Source organism: Filobasidium floriforme (genome assembly GCF_021052385.1).
Source record: "Filobasidium floriforme strain CBS 6241 chromosome Unknown HD553scaffold_10, whole genome shotgun sequence".
NCBI lineage: Eukaryota > Fungi > Basidiomycota > Tremellomycetes > Filobasidiales > Filobasidiaceae > Filobasidium > Filobasidium floriforme.
The window spans coordinates 486,319-507,526 of NW_025763631.1; the positions used below are offsets into that span (position 1 = coordinate 486,319).

Consider the following 21,208-nt stretch of genomic DNA (forward strand, 5'->3'; position numbering starts at 1 on the left):
AAAAAAGAAAGATCTCAGAGCGGAACGCTTGTACCAGTCTGTCGTTACTCGATCCGATCGTTCATATTCATGTCCATTTCCATCTGCAGGGTACCGAGTTCCATGGGATGGTGTTCTTGTTGGTGCATTTCATTCTGGTCTGGTTGCAGCTGCTGCTCCTCGTTCTGTTGCTGCAAAATCTCTTGGGCACGCGTGCCCTTCGGCTTGGCTGGCCGTCGTTTTCGTGGCGCAATATTGATATCTCCCCACATCGCCTGGGGCCGCATGACCAAGTTTTTCTGGTAGTGCAATCCACATGCTGTCGAAGAGGGTCGCTTGGTGTCAGTTTCGTCGACCTGGAAACGCTAGCCTTGACTCGTGACTCACGATTGCACACGCGATACGTCTGTTTCTGCGCATCTTCGCCGATCGTCAACTTCCTCCAGACTGACGTTCCCGTACGGCCGCAATTTTCGCACGTCAACGCCCTCACCGCCAAGTTCTGCATCTTGTCGAGAGCCGATGCATTGTCTTGATCCAGATCGGTCCTGTCCACTTGTTGTTGAGAAATCTCATGATCGAACAGCCCATGCCGCTGGAGGTCTTCCAATGAGAAGTCGGGTACGGCGTCCTGCCCCTGCTCAGCTCCGGCTCCCATCACAGCGTGGGATGGACCGGCTCGGTTGGGATCCTGCTCATGGTTATGGTGGTCCGTCTCGGGCAGATAATCGTCCATACTCACTCCCGGGACCGAGGCGACAAACGATCTGGCCAGCCTATCAGCCATTTCCTGCCGAGCCATCTGGATCTGATAGGGCACTTGGGTGTGGAAATGAACATTCGCCGAGGTCACATTTGGCGCCGGATCCCACATGGGGATGTTCGGGGGAGGATCTGGGTAGACGATGTCGTCCGGTAACAGAGACGACACATCACCCAATCCCAACCCCGAGCCAGCGCCTGGGCCTAAGCTCGACCCGTCTGTGGCTCTAGGACTTAGTTCAGCAGAGCGGGTCATCGTTTCGAAGATGGTCGGCTCCAGCCCCTTCATTCGCATATCCAACAAGCTCGGCCGACCACGTCTCTTTGGTACTCGAGGATCTGTCGCTGGTGGTCCGAGGGCAACGCGCTTCTTTCCCTTCAAAGAGCTCGATGGTTCGTCCTCTTTTGGCGCAGCATCTGGTCTCGCGGCGTTCGATGCCGATGCGTTGGCCGTCGAACTCTCTCCTTCTGCCTCTCCCTTCGGTCCCGATTCCGATTCCGGTTCCGAATCCAGCACATCCCCGCCCCCCTTAGCACGTCTAGCGATCAACTTTCTCAACTCGACCGGCATCTCTCTCATCGCGTTGGGCTTGCTGCTCGACGCCGGTACTTTCCCTCGACGGGTATTGTACATCCGTCTGGGCACGTAAGGGAGTGCAAAGACCGGGTAGACCGGGTTGAGATAGTCTGACGCTTCGGGTAGACGGCTTTCCTGTAGTTTAGAGATGATTCGGTCAATTCATTTCTTGGTACTAAGAAACAGCGCGGAAGAGATGATGAAAAGAAGAAAGAAAACGGCGGTCCCGACTTACCTCGCCCCACAGTTTCATACAGACCTCTACATACCCCCTCATATCCATAATGACCTTCTCCACCTCGCTCTGCTCAGGACCGTGGATGATCTCGCGCTCTTCCCTTTCCAGCTCTTCAGCCGAATCAATGTCGGTCTGCGAAATAGAAGAATCGGAGCCGTAGCCGGAATCCTGATTTTGCGTCTGATCGCGGTTGGTTTTGCGTTTACGGCCTGTAGCGAACTTTTTGGGTCGATCCCGCTCGACCCTCGATATCCCAGTGTCGTTCGAAATTTCTTGCTGCTGTTGTTGCTGATGGACGAGCTGCGCCAGTTCGTCCTGCAACGCAGCCAAAGACGCCGTTTGGGTGCGGAGCGAACGGTCTAGGTGGGTTATCAAAGTATATAGTGTCGATGTCGAGGGGGACGTGGATCCGACAGGCGATGTTGTTGCCAATGCTGAACTTGACGTGGTCGCTACCGTCTCCTTCGCCATCTCCGGATCCTGCACGATCTCGGTGAGTTCTCCCCGCCCGTCCATCCGGTCATCACCCACGCTCCCATCCAGCTTTGCCCGCAATGCCCGGATCTCTTCTTGCATCTCGTTCTCCAGGAGTTCCGCCAGCCTTGTCCCAGTATCTGTATCTGCCTCTGCTAACAGATCTGTCCTCGAATCCCTAAGACCGTGGCTCTCATGCCAATTCCCTGCACCTCCCAGGTCCCCGCTCGAGCCTCCACCTCCAACTTCAGCTCCACCTCCGACGGACATGACCTCCTCTAGACCTCTGATATCCGCCAACAACCTCCCGTTCTCCTCGACCAACAAGTCTCGGACGTGCGATAGACCGGCGGTCCGTTGTCGCAAATGAGAATCGGCCAGTTTTAGTGCGTGCGGGGTCGGTCTTTCCGATGGGGAGGGAGAGAACAATTCGGGATCGATGTTGAGGTTATCATCGATATCGAGCTCAGAGGCGAACTGTCGTTTGCGTTTGACCTTCATCCTACGTTTAGACCGAGGGTTGTCAAGACGGGTAGGAGTCGGGCGGAGTGAGGGGTCTAGGTTGGCCTCCAGTTCCAAGTCCAGCTCCATATCCAGGTCCAGCTCCATCGCAGGGTTCAAACCGGCATCGGAGTCGACACTCTGATCGGGAGGATGGGTAGGTGATCGGACCCGGTATTCCTCCCCATCTTCCTCGTCCCTATCTTCGTCACCTCGATCCTCGTCATCTTGATCCTGACCGGGCTGGTTCCCGTCTCCGAGCAGCTCATCTTGTTCGTGGTGTCGTGGCTCTGATTCGATGTTTGGGTCGACTCCCGTATCTTCCGCCATCTTGCCCCATCGACAAGGATATAAGGAGTGACTGCCAAAGTCGCAAGAGGTCGAGGTGAATACGAATCGAGGAGTACGACGACATGCGACATGGAGATGTTGAGTGATGTTCGATACACCCATCCCCCGCAACCCTGATATCGACTTGTGATCGACGAAGAGTCTCACCTCAGAGTCACTCTGTCTATATAAACCTTCGTTCTCCATCCCGTACTTCTCATCTACCCATCGCTCGCACCCCTTTCCTCTTCTTCTCTCTTCAAGCTTCTCCAAGTCCAGCTTAAAACACTGTTCATACACGACCTCAGCCGTACATATACCTCTACTGATACGACGAACACGGGGGAAAAGGAGTCTAAAGCCAGATCGATTTCGCAAGCGTCCTAGTTTGAAGTGGTCAAAGAAGAGTTTCTCCCAACGGGTGACTCGGATGTTAAGATCGCTATAAAGTGTGACGTACAATTGGTACTACCGATGAGAATATCTATATCATGTCGTGTTGGAGTCCTTCATGATGTCTGTCATATGTCAGTCTATGTACCGGTGATCGGTGTACCGTCGTCTGACAGAATTCGACAGAGAATTTGGCACTTGAGCACGGACTTGCGACAGACTAACCATGCCAGATCCTTCACATCACCCACCACCCTGTTCCGTCCTATTCCTTGGATGACTTACAAAGCGATTCGACGCCGATAGGTCATTCCTGTTCTTCCAGAAGACTTGTCAAAATCACCGTTGGCTGGAGAAAGGGGCGACGCGCAAACAAAGGACGTACGAGCGCGCGACCTCGTCAACACATCATACAAGTGCACAAGTGCTGTACATGCAAGATGGACAGGTAAGTCGACATACCAGACCTGCTTACCCGGCTCACCAAGCGACACCTCACAATCCACACAATCCAGCATTCCCTCATCAGTGACGCTCGACGCATAGAACGCTTTAGGCTTGACAGAGAGCTCGATACGCCGCTACGACATAGAGAGCAGCACGACCCTTTTACACGATCCTCCACATCTCACGACCACTACTGCAGTCTCGATACCGGTCTCTCTAGCCTCAATCCTAGACGATTGAACAGTCAGAATCTCTACCATACAAATAACATTGAAGGAATATTTCCGCAACCTCGACAAATCAACGCATAGCGACCATAACCCTGACTGCGACACGACCACAATCATGCATCACCTCAACCTCAACTTGCGTCTCCCTATCCTTCCCCTCCTCTTCCTAGCCGTAATCACCCTCCTCACCACAAGCCTGGTGCAAGCGCATCGAATAGATATCCCAGCGGGAGAGAAGGCTTGTTTTTTCGAGGATCTGCATGTCGAGGATCAGGTGCGTACCGCGTTTCTTTAGATCTCGATTACAAGCTCCCGTCTGAGTGGAAATACGATTGGCTTATTGCGATTTTGCTTTCCTTTCGTATCCTCTTTGTTCTTTCTCGGACCTATTCGGATCATGCTCGGATCATGCTCTCGACTGGACAATGACGCTTGAAATCCGGACCATCAATCTGAAACCGCGCTCGAACTCGACTCGTCAACGCTACGCTACGGCGAGGGTAGATGACGATCACTTATCAGGTCGGAGCGGGCGGGAACATGGATATCGATTTCTACGTGAGTTCGCATTCTCTTCGCCCCTTCCCTTGCCTCGATTCCTAGACAAGGTGCTCCGCTTGAGTGTGTCGAGAAACAAGGTGTGGTTGGGAGCTCAAGAGCTGATCCTCTCATCTCACGATCCCCCTCCAGCTTCAAGACCCAACCTCGGCGACCCTGTCCAGCATCTACCGCAAATCAACGGGAACCTACGCGCTCACAGCGGCGAAAGACGGGAGATATACGTATTGCTTCAGCAACGAGATGAGCAGCGTCAGTCCCAAGGTCGTCAGGTGAGCGCCCACAATGAGTTTCAGGTCTTTCCTCTTCACTTTGCATCATACTTGACGCTGATACAAGTGATAAACTCCCTTTTCGCTCGACCTGCAGCTTCAACGTCCACGGAGTGCTCTACGTGGAAGATTCTGGCGAGGTCGCACCCGTCGAGGCCGAGATCCGGGCCCTGTCTACGGGACTGCAGGGGGTCAAGGACGAGCAGGAGTATATCGTCGTGAGGGAGAGGGTTCATCGGGATAGTGAGTTTGAGTCTGACTTGGCGGGTCTTGAAGGCATGGAGGGTAAGGAAGACTGGAGCTAGGGTAGAGGCTGATGAGATGATGTTGGTTCTTGTTGTTTTGGTGTCTTGTTTGACATAGCTGCCGAGTCGACAGTGAGTCATTCGAGTCTCAATGTACCCATCATACGCCATGAGCTGATCCTCGTATACCTTCGCAAACCCGCTTCTTGCAGAACGACCGGGTGAAATGGTGGTCCATCGTCCAGAGCTTCTTGCTCGTCGCCATCTGCGCGTGGAACGTGACTTATCTGAAGAGCTGGTTCGAGGTCAAGCGGGTGTTGTAGGCGCCGAGGGTGCACGTATTATCTATGAACAGCCTCTCTCTATCTCTGTCTTCATGGGAGGAGAAGATGGTGGCCTCTAGTGTGTAATGTTTTCTGCTATGCAACTACATGCTCGATCATACCGTAATCAAGATGACCAGGGGCGACGCGCAACTAGTCATCGCCCCCTAGCTAGCCCGGCCGGGGGAACACTTGCTCATCGATCGACCATCTTCAGGTTGAGAATGGTCATCCTCATCCCATCCATCTCGACACTCCCCCCAGCTTCCCATCCCCGTCAAACACAAACACTGCTAGAGATCTTCATAATGGCTGCTCTCGGTAACACACTCTCCAGGTTGATCGGTGCGTGGATCACGTCTCGTCCTGGCCGATTGGGATCGGCTTTGGCCTGTCTGACGAAATCGATGGCGAATCTGGTCACTTACCCCATCTTCTTCTCTGCTTTTCTTTCCTCTCACTTCCCACCTGACCACCGCTGAAAACCCTTATCGGAATCGCATCGGAACCTCGATCTTGACCTGAACAAAACGCATTGACTGCGCCACATCCGTAGTCCCTATCGCGCTGGGTACGGCCGCCTTCCAAGCTTCGATCTACGATGTACCCGGTGGATACAGGGCCGTCATGTTCGACAGGTTCAGCGGAGTCAAGAATGAGGTCAGTCTCGGCCAGAGGTTCCGATCAGGTCCAGGTTATACGGTGGCTTATACAATCTTGTTTCGTAAATGCTTCGTTCTCCCGTTTCCAGGCCTCCGGGGAAGGAACCCATTTCCTCGTCCCTTGGCTTCAAAAGGCCATCCTGTATGATGTCAGGATCAAGCCTAGGGTGGGTTCATGTGTCCCTCGCATTGCTTCGTCAAGGCAGATCAGGCAGAAGGGACTAACGGGTGGTCGTCTTTGCGTCGGATTGGGTTGAATAGAACATTTCTACCACCACTGGATCTAAAGGTCAGTCCGCAATCCTGCAAACTCGCTGAAAGATCTGCTATTGTAAGATTAGATCGCTGACTCGTATATCCGCTTGTTACGATGCGTGTTGGCACTATAGATATGCAGATGGTCTCCCTAACGCTGAGGGTCATGTCCAGGCCGGATATCGCCGTCTTGCCCAAGATCTACCAAAACCTAGGTCTCGAGTGAGTTCAACTTTTCTTTCACCGTCCGGGCCTCCCGTCAATACGTTGAAACTTCGACTAACTTTATCCCGGTGTGGCCCGATAGCTATGACGAACGAGTCCTCCCCTCGATCGGTAACGAAGTCCTCAAAGCCACCGTTGCCCAGTTCGATGCTGCCGAATTGATCACCCAGCGAGAGGTCGTCTCGGCAAAGATCAGGCAGGATCTGTTGACAAGGGCGAGGGAGTTCAACATCCTGTTGGAGGACGTCTCGATCGTGAGTCAGCGTCTTTGGGAATGGCTGAGCGTTGCGTATTGACTGATACGTTCGAATTGGTTCGGTCCTGGTTTGCTATGTCACTCTAGACGCACATGACGTGAGTAGCATCCATAGCGGAAACTCGAGTCGTCGAACGCAGCCCGGACGAATCCCAGAGACTGATCTCGTATCTCCGTACCGAATAGTTTCGGAAAGGAGTTCACTACCGCCGTCGAGCAGAAACAGATTGCTCAGCAGGATGCCGAGCGAGCCAAGTTTGTCGTTGAAAAGGTTCGTCTCTGCCCATCCCCCTTTTCTTCTTTTCCTCCTCGCCTCGGTACACATACTGACGGATACATATGTGCGTCTCTCGTTCTATACCTCCGACCTTTTCGTGATCAACGCAGGCCGAGCAAGAGCGTCAAGCCGCCGTCATCCGGGCCGAGGGTGAAGCCGAGGCTGCGTTCACCATCTCCAAGGCTTTGGACAAGGCCGGCGAGGCTTTCGTTACTTTCCGACGGATCGAGGCTAGCAAGGATATCGGTGAGTGCTTGGCCATTTTTCTCGTTATTGCAGAACAAAAAGAGTGCTGATGAGCTCTTGTGCTTGAACGATCCATAGCCACTTCGTTGTCTGGCAACAAGAACGTAACCTACTTGCCGGCTACCAACTCAGGGCTGTTGATGCAGGTACCCACGTAGGCTAAAAGCCGATTATGCAGCGATGTGTGAAACGGTTGAGACTGTATGATAGAAGTAAACGACGATAATCTTCATCAAGAATGAAGGAATATGACATCACTCTGTTATTGGTTTCGTCCGTCAGGGGCGGGTTACAGCAGTCGAGACCGCTGCTCCTACAAGCTTCATTGAACGTCAAAGGGCAGCTCATCTATCCTGTTCGATCGTAGAGCTTGAGTACCCCGACAATTGCACGAACCAAGATCGAATTCGAAGGTAAAAGGTAATATCACTACAAGCGAGAGAAGGGGAGAGGAAGCTATCTGCGTTCAACCGGCGTCAACCGAACGTTCGTGTCGTGTAAATAATCGTAAAAGTCGTCCTCGTTTTCGTCAATTTCCATGTTCCTTTTAAGGGATTTCTCGAGTTTCTTTTCGCCTTGCTTCTTGAAGCGCAGGTTGATCGCAGATTTTAACGCGTCCGTATACACTTCGTACTTGACTATCTCTGAATGGATAAACAGAGAACGATGTTTCCAGTTCTCTTGCGCCTTGATGCTGTTGATCGACCGTGCGGGATACTGCAAGCCAGCGCGATCGGTAAGAGACTTGATCTGATAAGAACAAAGTGACTTGTACTTACGTATTTAGCAAGTGGCGCTTCGAGCGCCTTGTGAGCCGCCAAATCCTTCACCAGCGATTGGACATGCTTCTGTAGCGACTCTAGCTGGGCCTCTTCGTCGAGCTTGCTCGGGATGAGGGAAGGTTGTGGCGCTTTCCAATCGCTCAGATGGTTTCTTTCCGCTGGCATGTTTCGTCGGCCCAACGTCCTGTGCATCGACAGCCGACTCTTGGCACTCCGATTGCTAAAGACGCTTTGCGAGTCGGTGTGGTCTTCCGGCTGATCTGTACTCTCCAGAGCTTTCCAGCCATAGTCAAGGTTCGATACCCCTCCAGGCAGAGGAGGTCGACTGCGCCTCGCTGCCCAGTAATTGCAGGTCGATACCCATTCTTGTACCAATTCCTCTGTCCCCGCTTGGAAAAAGCTCATTTCGCCATTATGTAGGGTGAGACTGAAGCAGTAGGGTCTTTGCGTGTTGTAACCCGGCGGCGGTAGGGCAGAAGCCAGTGCGTGGGAAAGGTTCATGTCGCCTTGGCCGCGAGCATTAGCCTGACAGCGGTGCGGAGAGTCAGCTTCTACGCAAATTCAACCGAGTGAGACGCCGCTCACCATCCAGTTTCCTCCACCCATAGCGAGTCCTTTCGGAACAGCTCGTCCGGAGCCCTCGTCGAATGAGAACATGTAGATGTCCCCTTGCTGAAGCACGGTGAAGACTTGCCGCCAGTTCTTCTCCTTGGATCGTTTCCCGGGACCTTCCCAGTAGGGTTTGCGCTGCAAATTACCCTCCTTTGCCCAAGGCGGCCCGAGGAGTGCCAATTGGTCGTCTGTCATGTCTTCAGTGCCATCGGTTGTTGCAGACTCCGCTATGCTAGCCGCTTCGTCTTCGTGCTCTTTGATGACGGTATGTGTCAGATTATTGGCAAAGCCGAAAGCTGGGCCTGAAGGGTAATGCTTGTCGACATTCTAATATGATGAAAGGAAGGGGCCCGTGGGATCAGCTTTTGATCGTTATTCTCTGCGGTACAGAGGCAAAGGCTCACTTCGCCGATTGATGTTGCATGACTGGGAGTTGGGCTGGCCCGCCCGTCTTGGTTGAAATGCCCGGGTCCCAGCCCCTGCATGCCACGTATGCTGCCTCGCTTGTAGGCACTCATACGGTCGGAACCGCTGGTATCGGACGTGGTTCGCATCATCGGATTGCGCGCTCCGCGGAACGCATAGTCGTGAGCTGTCGGTAGGAGTATCTGTCGGGATTTGACGGATTGATATATATCCTAGTAGGAGAAAACAAGGCGGGTGACACGATCAGTACTGGATCTCCTACCATTGTTCCCATGACAATGCTCACTTTCAGCGTGGACTCCAGCTCAGCCTCCCACTTGCTTCCGTGTTGTGCCATAGATCCAACGCTTGCTGAAGATGGTAGCCGTCCTCTGGCATCGTGAGGGCTGGGCTGTTTTCCCAAATTGGTCACCACTAGCATACTATGTCGCTGACTCCGGTCCACAGTCCGGTCGATCGAAGCGATGGAACCCTTCCGATTCAGAACGTCCCGGTCGAGATTGATAGCAGGACCTAATCGGTGATTCCCGGCCGGGACTGGCGGTGAGGGCGCAGATGCAATGGATGTCCGCAACGTGCTGCTGCTATCGTTGTGAACTAGCTCGGGAGTGGAAGCATGCCGAGAAGTCCCTTCCTTGGCCAGATGAGACGTGATCGTGTCCATGGTGAGGCGAACGTATTGCTGTCTCGACATGTGCTCGCTGATGTCGGCGATATGCAAATCCGTGTTCAGTAAGAGGAAAGATCCAGTAACTGTATGCACCACAGCTATAATAGAGGATATTCTTAAGCAGACGCAAACGCTACCCCATATTGAGAGACATACCAGGCGACGCAAAGATAGTTGTAGGGTTGCAATCGAAGTACCGTTGACTGAATGCTTCGAGGATCCGATCAATTTCCTGCGTCTCTGCTTTGAGGTAGAGCTTCTGGCAAAGTTGCCTGTATCCAACTTGATCAGCATAAGCATTCGTCTTGACATGATTGGTGGAAAGCAGCTCGCCTGAACGCCTCGTCTACCCGTATCCCGTCGAAGTTGAAAAGTCGCATATAGTGTATCAGAGTACGTCGATTGATGGGCTTGCTAAATTCCCGACAGTCAGCACCGGACTCGACTCAAGCGGTCTGAGCCAGACTCACACGCCACCGATGTATTCTGCCAGCCGATCTTTCTTGACGAACGTTTCTTCGCCTTTGAAAGATGCAACCGCAATCTTTCCTGCCTCGGTATCGATGCTCTCGTCTACCTCAGGCTCGACCAAAGGCGGGTATGCGTAGGGGCTTCTTCCCATTGTGGTCGGTGTTCGACTCGTCTCGTCTAACGGTGAGTCAGCTGCAGGGCCCGCCACAGGCGTCCCACGACCGTGTAACGTGCTGGTGTCGCCGTCCGACAACCTCTTCCCGGCGTCTTTACGACTGAGCAAAGCCTCACTTGCGGGAGTATCCTCATCGGTGCTTTGCGTAGGATACCGCAGGTGTCTAGATGGCCGCGCAGGAGGAGTCAACATGGACATGATCTGTGTGGCCTGCTGGACCGGGGTGTTGGTCAAGTCCGCATCAGCCAGAGAAGACACGCGGGTCGATAAAGCGGGAGCCAAGGGGATTTTTGGACTGGATCCAGCCGATTTTGACCGAGAAGGATGCGATAGTAGGTCCTGCCCGGATTTCGATGAAGCAATTGGAGATCCTGGCAAAGGAATCCCAGAAGCAGACTGCGACGTTGTCGTCCGATCTCGAAGTGTCATGCTCTGAGCAGGAACACCGAGCTCCATAGCCAAGTCCCGTTCAACACTATCGCCTTCCAGCATACCCTCTACATGCCTGCGCCATTGATCCATTCGTACCGGTGTAGAATCTGCCGGACCGCCTTTCGCAGAACTCGATCCTCTGCGTATAGCCTCTTTGTCGTCGTCCTCGTCGCTATCGTCCCCCGTCTGCGTTGCAGGCTCTCTATGATGTCGAGAGGCCATTCTGGGTGGATGCGCCGAGGATGGTGGGGGTGTTTCCGAAACCGGAGACGGGACTTCACTCAGTTCCGGCGACCGCAAGGGACTGATCGGGCTGGTTGCGCTGACAGCAGAATCTTTGCGGGACGGCGCTGGGATCGGCTGAGGCTGGATAGCGGATACCGCCTTACGCTCGTTAGGTCGCGGTACGGTCGAAAGAGGCTGAGCAGAAGGCGAAGGTTTGAACGCGTTTGCAGGCTGGGATGACGCAACGTCAGACGCTTTAGTATCCATCCTAGGCAGTCACAGCATGTCACATATCAACTCACCCTGCTGGGAAGAGGTTCATCCCGATTCGAGCTAAACAACTTCCCCCAGAAGCCTTTTGTCTTGCTTCTTACGCTCTATAACGAGGACGCTTCGACTATCAGCAGCTGAACAATCAACAAGCACGCCCGACTGGGCATGAAACCGACCTTGTTGCCATCATCGCCTTGTGTAGTCGACGTCCGGTTCGTAATCGTGCTCCCTCTAGGGCTCTGCACACCATTCGACTTGCTCGATAAGGTGTTCGTAGACCGCTGCGTTCCTCCGCTCATCTGACTCGAAGTCTGGACCACAGCCGGCCCATGTGAAGCGGCACGATCCCGGTTCCCAGGATGTACGGGTTTCTCCTCGGTGCCCAGAGGTCCTGGTCGAGTCCTCACAGGTGAAGAGAGAAACTCCGAGGACCCTTGATTACCCTTCGATACGGTTGAGGGTGGAACCAAACCCCGAGTTCCGTTTGGTTCCTGTGATGGAGATGGCATGTTGTTCACGGTAGCTTGACCAGACGCCTTGTTCCGTTGTGTGAGATCAGGGGTGCTCGAGGTTCCAGCGCTTCGGAAGATGCTCCGACGTTTCGACAACTGAGCCCTGTCACTTTGGGGGCTCAATTCAGCTGAATCCGACACCCCATCGTCAGGGTCAGCTTCCATTATTTGTGCTTGTTCAAACATCCCGAGACTCACCGTCGATTCCAAACGAAGCTCCTTTGTGGCTCGCCGACATGGACCTCAGGGTACGTTGTCTCTCCTCCTCGTTCAAAGCCCTAGAACTACTAGCTTCGGATGTATACGATCGGTCTGAAGTATACGAGGGCTTGGATGGTCCCGGATCAGGTCTCGGTAGACCGACAGGTCTGTCGTTGGTACCTATTATTGTTTCCGAGATCCCAGGCAGAGCTGTCCCAGCCGAGCTTCCTTGTCTGCTTCTCGAGATGCCACCGTGATTAGGTCCGGGTAAGATCCTATCTGGGTCGCTCGAGCTGACATATTGGGTATTGGCAGGCAACTTGAGAGCACGCTCAAAGTCTTCTTGTGATCGGCGGGGTCCAGAAGGTTGTAGAGACGGACGCTGGGACATTTTGTTATGCCCGGATTTCGATGATGTTCGATGATGCCGCTGTGCGATGTCGGCGAGGCTCCCCGTCAATGATTCAACATGATGACATGCTGAGATGATGGCTATCCTGTAGCTAGTGATAAGAGACGATGCTGTACTATCGATTAATGGCTATGGTACTATGGTTAACTAACAACTCTGAATGAGATTGATCGCTCTCTGATCTCTGAATCACAAAAGGTCAGCGATCCGCGCTAACACGAAACGAGAAATGATAACAAACGATTCGCGATATGGGGAATGCAGAATGAAATCAGGCGACATGCAGAGCTCCGGAACCGTTATAAGATAGACAAAGAGGGGTCTGCCAGATGTCTTGGGCATGGAAGTGGGCTACAGAAAGGGTCCAAAACATCATACAGTCTGATGGGTGAAACGGGGACGGGACAAAACGTGGTACCGAGAACACGGCCGTGTTCGACAGCCTAAACCTCGTCGTTTTCGGTTTGTTCCTTGATCTCTGCAAGGCGACGCCTCATGGCCTTCTCGGTCTTGGTAGGGGCGACCTTTCGACAGATCAGAGCGCCAACCTATATGAATGGGCGAGGAAGCATACGATCAGCGTGGTCAGGGCATGGCTTCGCATTGTCGGACCACTCACGACTGCCATCAAACCGCCGAAACGCAAGGTCCAAGCGACGCCACTGGTCTGGGCGTGATGCTGCTTGACGAGGCCTCCAGTAGCCGGGGCTTCGCCATCGACCCATTTGAAGATGAGAGAAGCAATAACCGCGATCTAATTTGAAGAGCAAGAAGCAGTCAGCCTCATCTATCAACAACTGTGTCGGCTCAGACTCACCAGGAATTGAGGGAAGACGATGGCAAGGTTATGGATACCCATGATGGTACCACCGGCGGGCTTGGAACCAGCATAGTCGACCTCTTCGTTGAGGTCATCAATGTTGGCCATGGAGAGACTCCTGATCAGACCGGTCCTCTCGGTAGGAGCCGAAGGCGGGTTCCAGACGACGGGAGTCGAAGCGGCACGAGCATGTCCGGGTCGACCGGCAAAGCCGCCCGCCGCAGTATGAGGACGTTCCGCTCGACCAGCCTGAGGCTTCTCTCCGCCCTCTTTGCCTCGGTCGTCTACCTCTTTCAGATACTCCATGATGATGCTATCATGCGGTAGAGCCAGTTAGTCTCGACATCTGTATTGGCGGCACTATAAAAACAGGCTTACGCGAAAGGAACCCAGCAAGCAACAGCCCAGCAAATTCCGACCAAAGCAATCATCAAGGTAGCCTATAGATCCCGGTCCGGTCAGTAATAAGGCAATGTGAATCAATCACCCAGTTCGACGAGGACGACTGACCTGCCAGACCTTGTTGATAAAGAATGTGGTGAACATCAAAAAGGCAAAGAGCAGCAAGGTAGACGTCCAGATGTTTCGGAGCAAGAACGGCACTATACACGGAAGACCATTATAGTCAGGTACCTCATGACAGTTCGTTTCGCTGACGCTACTTACTGATAGGAAGCTTGAGCGGTTTGCCCTCCCGGTGGGCTTCAGCCTTCCATTCTCGAACCATGTCTTGAATACGCTTGAGCTCCTTGTCGTCTTCATCCTCCTCGTCTGACTCGTCGTCATCATGTCCGTGCTTTTCGTTATCGGGTCTCAAAAGACGGTGGTCTCGTGCGGCCAGGTAAGGCAACAAGACACCGGCAACGATAGCGACTGCGATGGAGACGTTAGAAAGATGCCTAAGGAGTCACAGCGCCCTGGGACCTGGAGCTTACCGGAACTGTAGATTAGCAAAGCAAGACTACCCGCCCGAGTCGCGTCATCGACATTGGGGTCTCTCCCAATTTCAGTAGCCATGACCTCGGCAACCCAGGTGGTGGAGTAGAAGAGGTAAGGGAACCATCCCATAAAGGCGCAGATCTGCACGTAGCAGACCCGACGAACCGGCTTGGGCAAGTGGATGACGGCCTCGTAGATGGTGGAGAAGACGTCGGTGAATTTGCTGTATGTATCGGTAAACCTGTTAGACGTGCCAATACGGTGAATTGCCTCCCAATACTTACGACTTTTTCTGCCCAAACTGCTCCTCACGCTCTTCTTCCTCCGTAAACCAGACAGTGGCCCAGACGGTAGTCACAAGGGCGACGATCGCGATGATGCAAACTGGTTCAAGCGGGACGTACTCGCATCAGACATATCCTTCTTCACTGATCTCGATATGGCTGAACACTTACTCTTTCGGAACTGTCCACCTCCAACGTATTTCAAAATAGGTGCGTTTGCCAAGTTCAGACTGCCCAAGGCGTATCCGAGAATGTTCCCGAAGTGACTGAATCGACCGTGCCAGGCGCTGGCTGTAGCAAGTTGTTCTCCGGGGACAACGTCGAGGGCAAGGTTCCGCAGAGATCCTTGCAGACTGAGTTCAATGCCGCAAAACAGAGTCAGCTTGAGGTTCGCGACGTCATTGTAGTCGGTGAGAGTTGGACTTGCCCGTTCAAAGCAAAGTCGAGAGCGTAGAAAGCAATGACAGCGATGGCAATTGCGGTGCTCTGAACTAGTTCCTGCCTCTTGGGGTCCCAATCAGCAACACCACCCCTGAACAAGTCGACGAGGATATCCGCAAGCGGTTCGGTGAAGGCGAGAGCAAGGGCCGAAGCAGCGAGCAGGATGGTCGCGCCGACGATCCAGGAGCGACGACGGTATTTTGAGAGGGACGAATCGGAGATGGCTCCGATCAGAGGCTGAGCGATAAGACCAGAGACTGTTAACAGGAGGAGCATCTGTAAGCTTCAACATTCCGTTGTGCAGAGAAACTTCGAGGATACGTACTCGGTCCGGCCAGCCAGACGAGGGATGTAAGCTGTTCAGAGAGACCGAGGGACAACAAGTACGGCGTTCCGTAACCCAGCTCGACGACCTATTAGAAAAGAGGACACCGGTGAGACCCGTTCTCTCTCGTTGTAGGTAAACGTTGCAAACGTACCCAAGCGATCTATGCAAGTGAAGTGAAGAGGAATCTTGTGAGCTGGAGTGGGCGTCAAGGGGTGACAGGGCTCCTTGTCTTACCTGACTACCACCCATGGAGACAGTGAGAGCAACTAACTGCTTGAAAGAAAGCTTCTTGTGTCGGTTCTTCTCCTTCTCCTTCTTCTTGGCCGCAGCAGCATCGGAAACGGCACCATAGTTCTGACCACGTTGACCGGCAACCCTCGCTCCCCTGTGCCTGTCCGGCGAGTCTGAAGATTCTTGACCCAGTCGCAGAGGTTGCGGTTTCGGGTTGGACGAGGTTCTGGGTTTCTTCTTTTGCTTCATCAGGTCGGAAAGGGAGGTGTAGGCTTCCTGAGAGTTCGAATTTACGGAGCGTGGAGAATCGAAGGAAGCTCGATGGTCCGCCGACTGCGGCGGAGGGGTCGAAGGGCGATCCATGTCGACTAGCAGCTAGCAGACGATCAAGGCTCTGACTGTTATAGCTAGGTAAAAGACGATGGGGTTTCGATGGACGGTAACTTTGACGAAGAGAGGAAACTCCGAAAGTTCATGGAATTCTCTGGCCACTGGCACTGGTCGCCTCACGCTCCCAGAGGCAAACGGCGAACGAAATAGGTTCCGTGCACGAGTGGACTTCCGATCACATGCGCCCAGATGCGACGTCATAGGTAGTTCTGCAAAATATCAACTCGCATGCGTCTCTCCTCTATAATACACATGGACGAGCACTAGGATATAAGCTATAATACAGTACGTTTGCAGGAACGAAGGACGCCGGCGGACCTGACACAAAAGCACGATCGAAATGACAGCCTCGCGATCGCCTCTATCGGTTTGACGACCGGGATGCTACACAAGTCGTGGCAGCACTCGACGAGACACGATGTCTATCTTGTCCAAGTCAAGCCAGTAGGGACCGCGACCATGCCGTCCTGCCGTACCAAACAGATCGGAAGTCGGTTGTTTGGTCGCCCTGAGCGTGCAGGCGGGGTCCTCGGAACGGAGGCGCACATGACCTCGGGGCATTTGAACTCGTTTTCTTCGGCAGGTTCGGTTCCCCACCAAACGGTATAAGTGGGGTTACCCTCATGGTCTTTCGTAAATCCGCCACCATAGCTAGAAGAAACCCTCATGGGATATCAGTGCCGCCCAAAGTTCACTCATCGTAGACGAGGTCAAAACAGGCACTTACAGTGTTGCTTGGGGTAACGTTGACATGGAGGAAGTGGTGACCATGTGACGTCTACCGGTATCGATAGTCTGGCCCGGTTGCGCACACTGCTCCGCAGACGGCATTGGCGTCACAGGCGACTCGATTTGCAAATCGGGGTTGACCCAGAACGTGTAAGCCTTTGTCTCTGCGCCGACAATGGTCCTGTAGTCACAAAGCATTCAGAGGTTATCAGCCTATGCGCAACAAGAACACTGATGCGAGGCAGCACGATACGCACCAAGTAGCTGTTTCAGCCAATTCCACGAACCATCGCGTGGCCTCTGATGACGGTGACGCTTCCCCAGATATGGTCCTCATCGGTTTTGGGGGAGCAGGCGGACTCATCGTACTGCTCTTCATGCTTGAAGAAAGCCCCAAGGTATTTCTGCTCGAGACGCTTGCGTTGCTGCTTGTCCGTCTTCGGCGAGTGGGTCCCGGTCCGCTCGTCTCGGCTCTGTTCTCTCTCGAAGGACTCTCGGAAACGCCATAGGGTGTTCCAGCACTCCCAAAGCCTTGGGTCATGGATGGTTGCCGCGCCAAGCCTCCACCAAGAAATTCTTGACCGTTCGAACCAAAGGTGTTGGGCAGGGTCGTGGTCATTGTAGTGGGAGTGACAGGTCCAGTCGCACGTGACGTCAACGGTTTCAGGCCCGTCAGGTGGATGTTCGGCGACGAAGGTAAACTCGATGCGCTTCCCGGTCGAGATCTGGGTGTCGGAGGAGCGTTCTCGGGTGCCATCGTTCGAGCAGTCTTGCCGAGTCGGTACTCAATGCGGTCCTTTTCTGCTGTCATCCATTGTCCCGAGTACCTAAAGTCTTGCCCGTACACTGGCAGATTAGGGATATTCGGTAGCGCGTACAGTTCGAGGGCAATCTGGCGGGACATGGAGCGTACGTTAGTGTCGCCCTTTTCGATAGCGGGATGAGAGAGAACCCTACCTTGTGCAGCTGGCTGACAGGTTCTCCCGGCAGTTCCCCCGGTGCACATTTGCCCTGATATCCGTCTCTCCTAACCGCTTCACCTCCATACGCCGTGGTTCCATTGTCTACTCTTCGAACAACCAGCATCGGCGATGTCAATCCAGTAGCAGGACACTGTAATCGGATGGTGTTGTTGTAGCAGATGACGGGTACCGGAACGTTGTCTGGCGGCTTGATGACATCGGCAGGAGGGGGATACCCATCCCAAGCTTCTCTTCCAGAAACCGGCACTGGCGGTCGATCATGCGCTTGAGGATCGACTAGCCATATAAGCAGGGCTATGGTTTGGCAATAGAATCAGACTGTGTCAGTCGATCGATTGACGTCAGAATCCGACTTACGATCCCAAGATGCCTGATCAGCTACAAACGCAGGATCCGTCCTCTTCATGCCGGAATGGGTCGGAATCGCCTTGCCGTCCGAGCCCAGATGCCGTGTGATATCGGTCGCCACCGAGAGGAACTTGGTCGAACTCGTCTGTGATCGAATGCGGTTGTACAATGATACGGGCGTTCCGTGTTGCAAAAAGACTGACGAGGCGAGAGAACATGGGTAAGTTTGAGGCTATATGACAAACAGTACAAGACAGCTTGGACCTGCTCACGTTCGCTGTTCTTGGTGTTCTGCCGTTTCTTGCTCGGCTTGCTGACGATTGTGATCGGTTTACTCTCAAACGTGCCTATCACTGGTCTCGGTCCGGTCGAACCCGACGACTCTCCCGCGGCAGACATGATGGTAATCATGGCCTGTACCGAAGCCTTTGCCTTTCGAGCGGGTGTATCCGAGATATGCAAAGCTTTCCCACAAGCCTTGCCGATGAATGCAGCTTCACCGTTAGGAAATCCAAAGTCGATAGGCTCTTCCAAGTACCGGTTGCTGGTCGTATGCCAGCTCGACCGGACATCGGGAGCGCGAGCCTCGTCGGTAATCGATATATTGATCACCGGTGCAGATTGCAGGGTATTGCTCTTCTTGGTCCACCACGTCCGGCCGTGCAAAACCGCTACAGGAGGAGGACAGATGAATCTGACTCGGTAGCCCGGGGATCAATAGTCGAATCAGCTTTGAGTCACGTGTCCATGCTAGGGCACGACATCTTGTCGAACCCACCTCTTCTCGGTCCCATAACTCTTTTGTGCAACTCTAGGCGAATGGATGACCAGCTTGCGTTCTCCAAAGGCATACCGGTTGGCTGCTGAGAGGTACCCTTGCACCGTGAACGCGGTAGCAGGGTCGATCGTGGTACCCTGAATCGGGAACAGGGGACGTGATTCTGCCGGTTGTGGTAGCTGGAGAGTCGGTTGCTCAAGTTCTCGATCGGTAGGAGGTGGGACGTGATGTAACGAAGGGTTCAAGTCGTGTTGGGAAGGCAGTTGGGGCTGGGTCGGATGGGCAAATGCAGATTGCTGCTCGGTGCCCTGCACTTGATGCGTGGCCATCTGCGGTGAGCGGGAGGACTGGATCTGTGGGCCAGCGTCCGGTACGGGAAGGTACGTATAGGCCTGCTGCGCATGATAATGACTGTAATCTTGGCCGTCACCGCCAAAGTCTGTCGGAAAGGAGCCATGATGGGGGAATTGCTGAAAGTGATACTGTGCCTGTTGGTGCTGATGCTGGGGGTCTTGATGATAGGAGGGTGCGTGAAGAAGGTGATCGCCGTTGTCCGATGAGACGAACGAATTGCTGCCGGAAGATTGCCAGTTCGACCCAGGAGCCTCTATTCCTATGCCCAAGGTCGAATCATAGGGGTTCCCCATCATCATGGTCGACATCGAACCGAGACCGAGGCCGTCGTGCTCCAATCCGAGCCCGCGAAATGCTGGCGGGTTGGGGCTGACGCCGTCCATTGTCACGTCACCGGTTGGCAAAGAAGCGTCGGGGCGGAAGAGATGGAACCCGTCAAAGTGACCGCCGCCGCCATGGTGATTACCGGTCAACTGAGGTGTCCCAGTCGAGTTGAGCGTTATCGTCGAGGTCGTCGCTGCGGCTCCGTGCGGATTCGCTTCCAGGGTCGTCGTCTCCCCTGCGCTAGCGGGTGAGAGCAGAAAGGCCGAAGTGTCGATCGTGGGCGAGACGTTCTCTAACAAGTGCCCCGAAGTCATGGATGGGAACGGCGAATAGGTCTGGTTCTGATGTGCGTACGACCATTCTAGTGGGTAATGATGCTGTTGCTGCTGAAATTGAAGCTGATGTTGTTCGTAAGGAGAATGAGGTGGGAGGAGCGAATTGGCCGACGACGTCGAGGCCGGGGTAGTAGTGCTGCTCTTGTTCAAGGTCGACCCTGAGCCGGCGAGGTGCATCAATCCCGAACGAGGTGTGCTCGTGAATCCCGACTTGTGGTGGGCACCCATGTACATTCCGGTCGAGGGCAATGACGAGGAGAGAGTGACAGAGTGGCCCGGAGGTGCCCTCGATTGACCTTGACCATGATGCATCGAATCTATCGACCCGTGCCCCATCTGGTCGAGATGAGGGTCAGGCAGTTGAACGCTCATCGACAAGGTCGGTGTCGAAAAGGTCGGCTGGCGAGAGTAGACATGTTTCGGCTACGGTACGATGATGGGATTTGATGATGATGAGATGATGGCAGACGTTTGATCAGATTCGTCGTCGACGTCGGCAAGCGATCAGATCAAGGAAGGGCGAGCGCGTAGATCGACCGTTCATGGACCGAGAGCGATAGAGAGACGAGCAGTCGAAAAAGAATGGACCGACGAGTAAAGGTCGGATGCAGTAGGATAGGAACGAGGTTGTTTTGCGGCAGTTGTCGTATGCAGAGTACGGTGGACGGTACGGTGTTTAGCAGTGGAGGAGGACGTGGGGGAAGCGTGGTAGGAGGCGGATATGTGCTCGTGTCAGCGAGATCTGCGTGGTACGTGGTGTTCGCTTGGACGTTTGGACCTGACCGACCGGGTAATGGGAATGCCCCGTGAAACAGAGCGACTCACCTCGTGGACTCCTGACCTGTCACCAACAACAACGACATCTTCCTCAGTCTTGCGCTGCTCGGGGTACTGGTGGTGCGATGATCCACCAGGTCGACGACTGTGTTGATGAGCCATAGTCGTCCCCAGGTTGAAGCACGACGCTTCGGGCGGGCGAGTTTCGGGCAAAGCCACACCTCAGATGCGACTATACGTATGCTGTGTCCTGGCTCAATTGTCAACCATCGTTACGATTTCGAGAGGTGTCACAGAAGAGTTCATATAGTGTACTTTTGCATCTTAGTAGCGCCCTGTTTGTTTATCTTCATATTCTGCACTGGAGGGTCTTAGCGACTAGCGGACCGGCATCATCGTGCTTTGCATGACACAAACGATCGACCACGAAAAGAACGGTAGAAAGTTTGGGGAGAAGGAGAAAAAAGGACCGCGGGTCTAGCGGGTCTCGGCTGAGCTCTGCGGTTCTTACGTATCCCGCACCCTGTCCGCTGTGAACGTTACGTTCCCTGATCGAATTCCTGTCCGATATCGGTGGAGTCCACATCGCGCCCCAATAAATCGAACGAAACCCCATGTCCCAGTTCAAAACGAGCTCGGTTCTGCAAGCTCGCTCCGTACGACGCTCGGCCCGGCTCTCACAAAGTCGAAGCGCTCGGTCTGTGTC

General features: G+C 53.9%; 6 protein-coding genes across 6 annotated transcripts; 2 read left to right on the forward strand and 4 right to left on the reverse strand.

The window, feature by feature from the left end:
- Positions 1 to 44: 44 nt before the first annotated feature.
- HD553DRAFT_341893 (uncharacterized protein) lies at positions 45 to 2,861 on the reverse strand (the record flags this gene model as incomplete). Its single annotated transcript, XM_046182684.1, has 3 exons — positions 45 to 298; positions 367 to 1,453; positions 1,554 to 2,861. 3 exons carry the CDS (start codon positions 2,859 to 2,861, stop codon positions 45 to 47), a joined length of 2,649 nt encoding a protein of 882 aa, XP_046036867.1.
- Positions 2,862 to 3,722: 861 nt separating this feature from the next.
- Positions 3,723 to 5,472, forward strand: HD553DRAFT_310903 (supernatant protein factor, C-terminal domain-containing protein). The gene is made up of 6 exons (XM_046179895.1): positions 3,723 to 4,205; positions 4,436 to 4,489; positions 4,622 to 4,761; positions 4,859 to 5,004; positions 5,125 to 5,138; positions 5,219 to 5,472. Exons 1-6 carry the CDS (start codon positions 4,047 to 4,049, stop codon positions 5,327 to 5,329), a joined length of 624 nt encoding a protein of 207 aa, XP_046036868.1. The 5' UTR covers positions 3,723 to 4,046; the 3' UTR covers positions 5,330 to 5,472.
- A 120-nt stretch (positions 5,473 to 5,592) lies between these two features.
- Positions 5,593 to 7,519, forward strand: HD553DRAFT_310913 (band 7 family-domain-containing protein). The gene is made up of 10 exons (XM_046179896.1): positions 5,593 to 5,674; positions 5,886 to 5,989; positions 6,081 to 6,158; positions 6,253 to 6,280; positions 6,381 to 6,468; positions 6,554 to 6,725; positions 6,815 to 6,825; positions 6,914 to 6,998; positions 7,115 to 7,250; positions 7,329 to 7,519. The coding sequence occupies exons 1-10, from the start codon at positions 5,638 to 5,640 to the stop codon at positions 7,406 to 7,408; spliced, it is 819 nt and encodes a 272-aa protein (XP_046036869.1). The 5' UTR covers positions 5,593 to 5,637; the 3' UTR covers positions 7,409 to 7,519.
- On the reverse strand, positions 7,445 to 12,597 carry HD553DRAFT_295775 (uncharacterized protein). The gene is made up of 11 exons (XM_046178498.1): positions 12,027 to 12,597; positions 11,493 to 11,956; positions 11,346 to 11,420; positions 10,211 to 11,274; positions 10,074 to 10,154; positions 9,897 to 10,012; positions 9,357 to 9,838; positions 9,049 to 9,282; positions 8,618 to 8,971; positions 8,030 to 8,557; positions 7,445 to 7,967 (listed from the first exon to the last, which is right to left on the reverse strand). Exons 1-11 carry the CDS (start codon positions 12,418 to 12,420, stop codon positions 7,707 to 7,709), a joined length of 4,053 nt encoding a protein of 1,350 aa, XP_046036870.1. The 5' UTR covers positions 12,421 to 12,597; the 3' UTR covers positions 7,445 to 7,706.
- Positions 12,598 to 12,691: 94 nt separating this feature from the next.
- Positions 12,692 to 15,908, reverse strand: HD553DRAFT_331456 (major facilitator superfamily domain-containing protein). The gene is made up of 13 exons (XM_046182019.1): positions 15,488 to 15,908; positions 15,405 to 15,413; positions 15,251 to 15,338; positions 14,912 to 15,182; positions 14,656 to 14,837; positions 14,485 to 14,584; positions 14,197 to 14,423; positions 13,928 to 14,134; positions 13,772 to 13,863; positions 13,640 to 13,701; positions 13,259 to 13,574; positions 13,061 to 13,195; positions 12,692 to 12,989 (listed from the first exon to the last, which is right to left on the reverse strand). The coding sequence occupies exons 1-13, from the start codon at positions 15,845 to 15,847 to the stop codon at positions 12,885 to 12,887; spliced, it is 2,154 nt and encodes a 717-aa protein (XP_046036871.1). The 5' UTR covers positions 15,848 to 15,908; the 3' UTR covers positions 12,692 to 12,884.
- A 165-nt stretch (positions 15,909 to 16,073) lies between these two features.
- On the reverse strand, positions 16,074 to 18,891 carry HD553DRAFT_25282 (uncharacterized protein). Its single transcript, XM_046177329.1, has 7 exons — positions 18,713 to 18,891; positions 18,207 to 18,632; positions 17,944 to 18,132; positions 17,561 to 17,880; positions 16,861 to 17,495; positions 16,602 to 16,784; positions 16,074 to 16,525 (listed from the first exon to the last, which is right to left on the reverse strand). Exons 1-7 carry the CDS (start codon positions 18,783 to 18,785, stop codon positions 16,297 to 16,299), a joined length of 2,055 nt encoding a protein of 684 aa, XP_046036872.1. The 5' UTR covers positions 18,786 to 18,891; the 3' UTR covers positions 16,074 to 16,296.
- Between the last annotated feature and the right edge of the window lie 2,317 nt (positions 18,892 to 21,208).

Excerpts from the sequence above, each read along its gene's own strand:
- HD553DRAFT_310903 (XM_046179895.1), top strand. The coding sequence starts at position 4,047 with ATGCATCACCTCAACCTCAACTTGCGTCTCCCTATCCTTCCCCTCCTC. Across the intron at positions 4,206-4,435 it reads ATCTGCATGTCGAGGATCAG|ATGACGATCACTTATCAGGT; the intron begins GTGCGTACCGCG and ends CGGCGAGGGTAG. Across the intron at positions 4,490-4,621 it reads ACATGGATATCGATTTCTAC|CTTCAAGACCCAACCTCGGC; the intron begins GTGAGTTCGCAT and ends ATCCCCCTCCAG.
- HD553DRAFT_310913 (XM_046179896.1), top strand. The coding sequence starts at position 5,638 with ATGGCTGCTCTCGGTAACACACTCTCCAGGTTGATCG. Across the intron at positions 6,159-6,252 it reads ATGTCAGGATCAAGCCTAGG|AACATTTCTACCACCACTGG; the intron begins GTGGGTTCATGT and ends TGGGTTGAATAG. Across the intron at positions 6,999-7,114 it reads CCAAGTTTGTCGTTGAAAAG|GCCGAGCAAGAGCGTCAAGC; the intron begins GTTCGTCTCTGC and ends TGATCAACGCAG.
- HD553DRAFT_295775 (XM_046178498.1), bottom strand. The coding sequence starts at position 12,420 with ATGTCCCAGCGTCCGTCTCTACAACCTTCTGGACCCCGCCGATCACAA. Across the intron at positions 11,421-11,492 it reads AAGGCGATGATGGCAACAAG|AGCGTAAGAAGCAAGACAAA; the intron begins GTCGGTTTCATG and ends TCCTCGTTATAG. Across the intron at positions 11,275-11,345 it reads ATGAACCTCTTCCCAGCAGG|CCTGCAAACGCGTTCAAACC; the intron begins GTGAGTTGATAT and ends GCGTCATCCCAG.
- HD553DRAFT_331456 (XM_046182019.1), bottom strand. The coding sequence starts at position 15,847 with ATGGATCGCCCTTCGACCCCTCCGCCGCAGTCGGCGGACCATCGAGCT. Across the intron at positions 14,585-14,655 it reads AGGTGGACAGTTCCGAAAGA|TTTGCATCATCGCGATCGTC; the intron begins GTAAGTGTTCAG and ends CGCTTGAACCAG. Across the intron at positions 13,864-13,927 it reads ACCGCTCAAGCTTCCTATCA|TGCCGTTCTTGCTCCGAAAC; the intron begins GTAAGTAGCGTC and ends TTCCGTGTATAG.
- HD553DRAFT_25282 (XM_046177329.1), bottom strand. The coding sequence starts at position 18,785 with ATGCCTTTGGAGAACGCAAGCTGGTCATCCATTCGCCTAGAGTTGCAC. Across the intron at positions 18,133-18,206 it reads GAACACCAAGAACAGCGAAC|TCTTTTTGCAACACGGAACG; the intron begins GTGAGCAGGTCC and ends TCGCCTCGTCAG. Across the intron at positions 16,785-16,860 it reads TTGGCTGAAACAGCTACTTG|GACCATTGTCGGCGCAGAGA; the intron begins GTGCGTATCGTG and ends TTGTGACTACAG.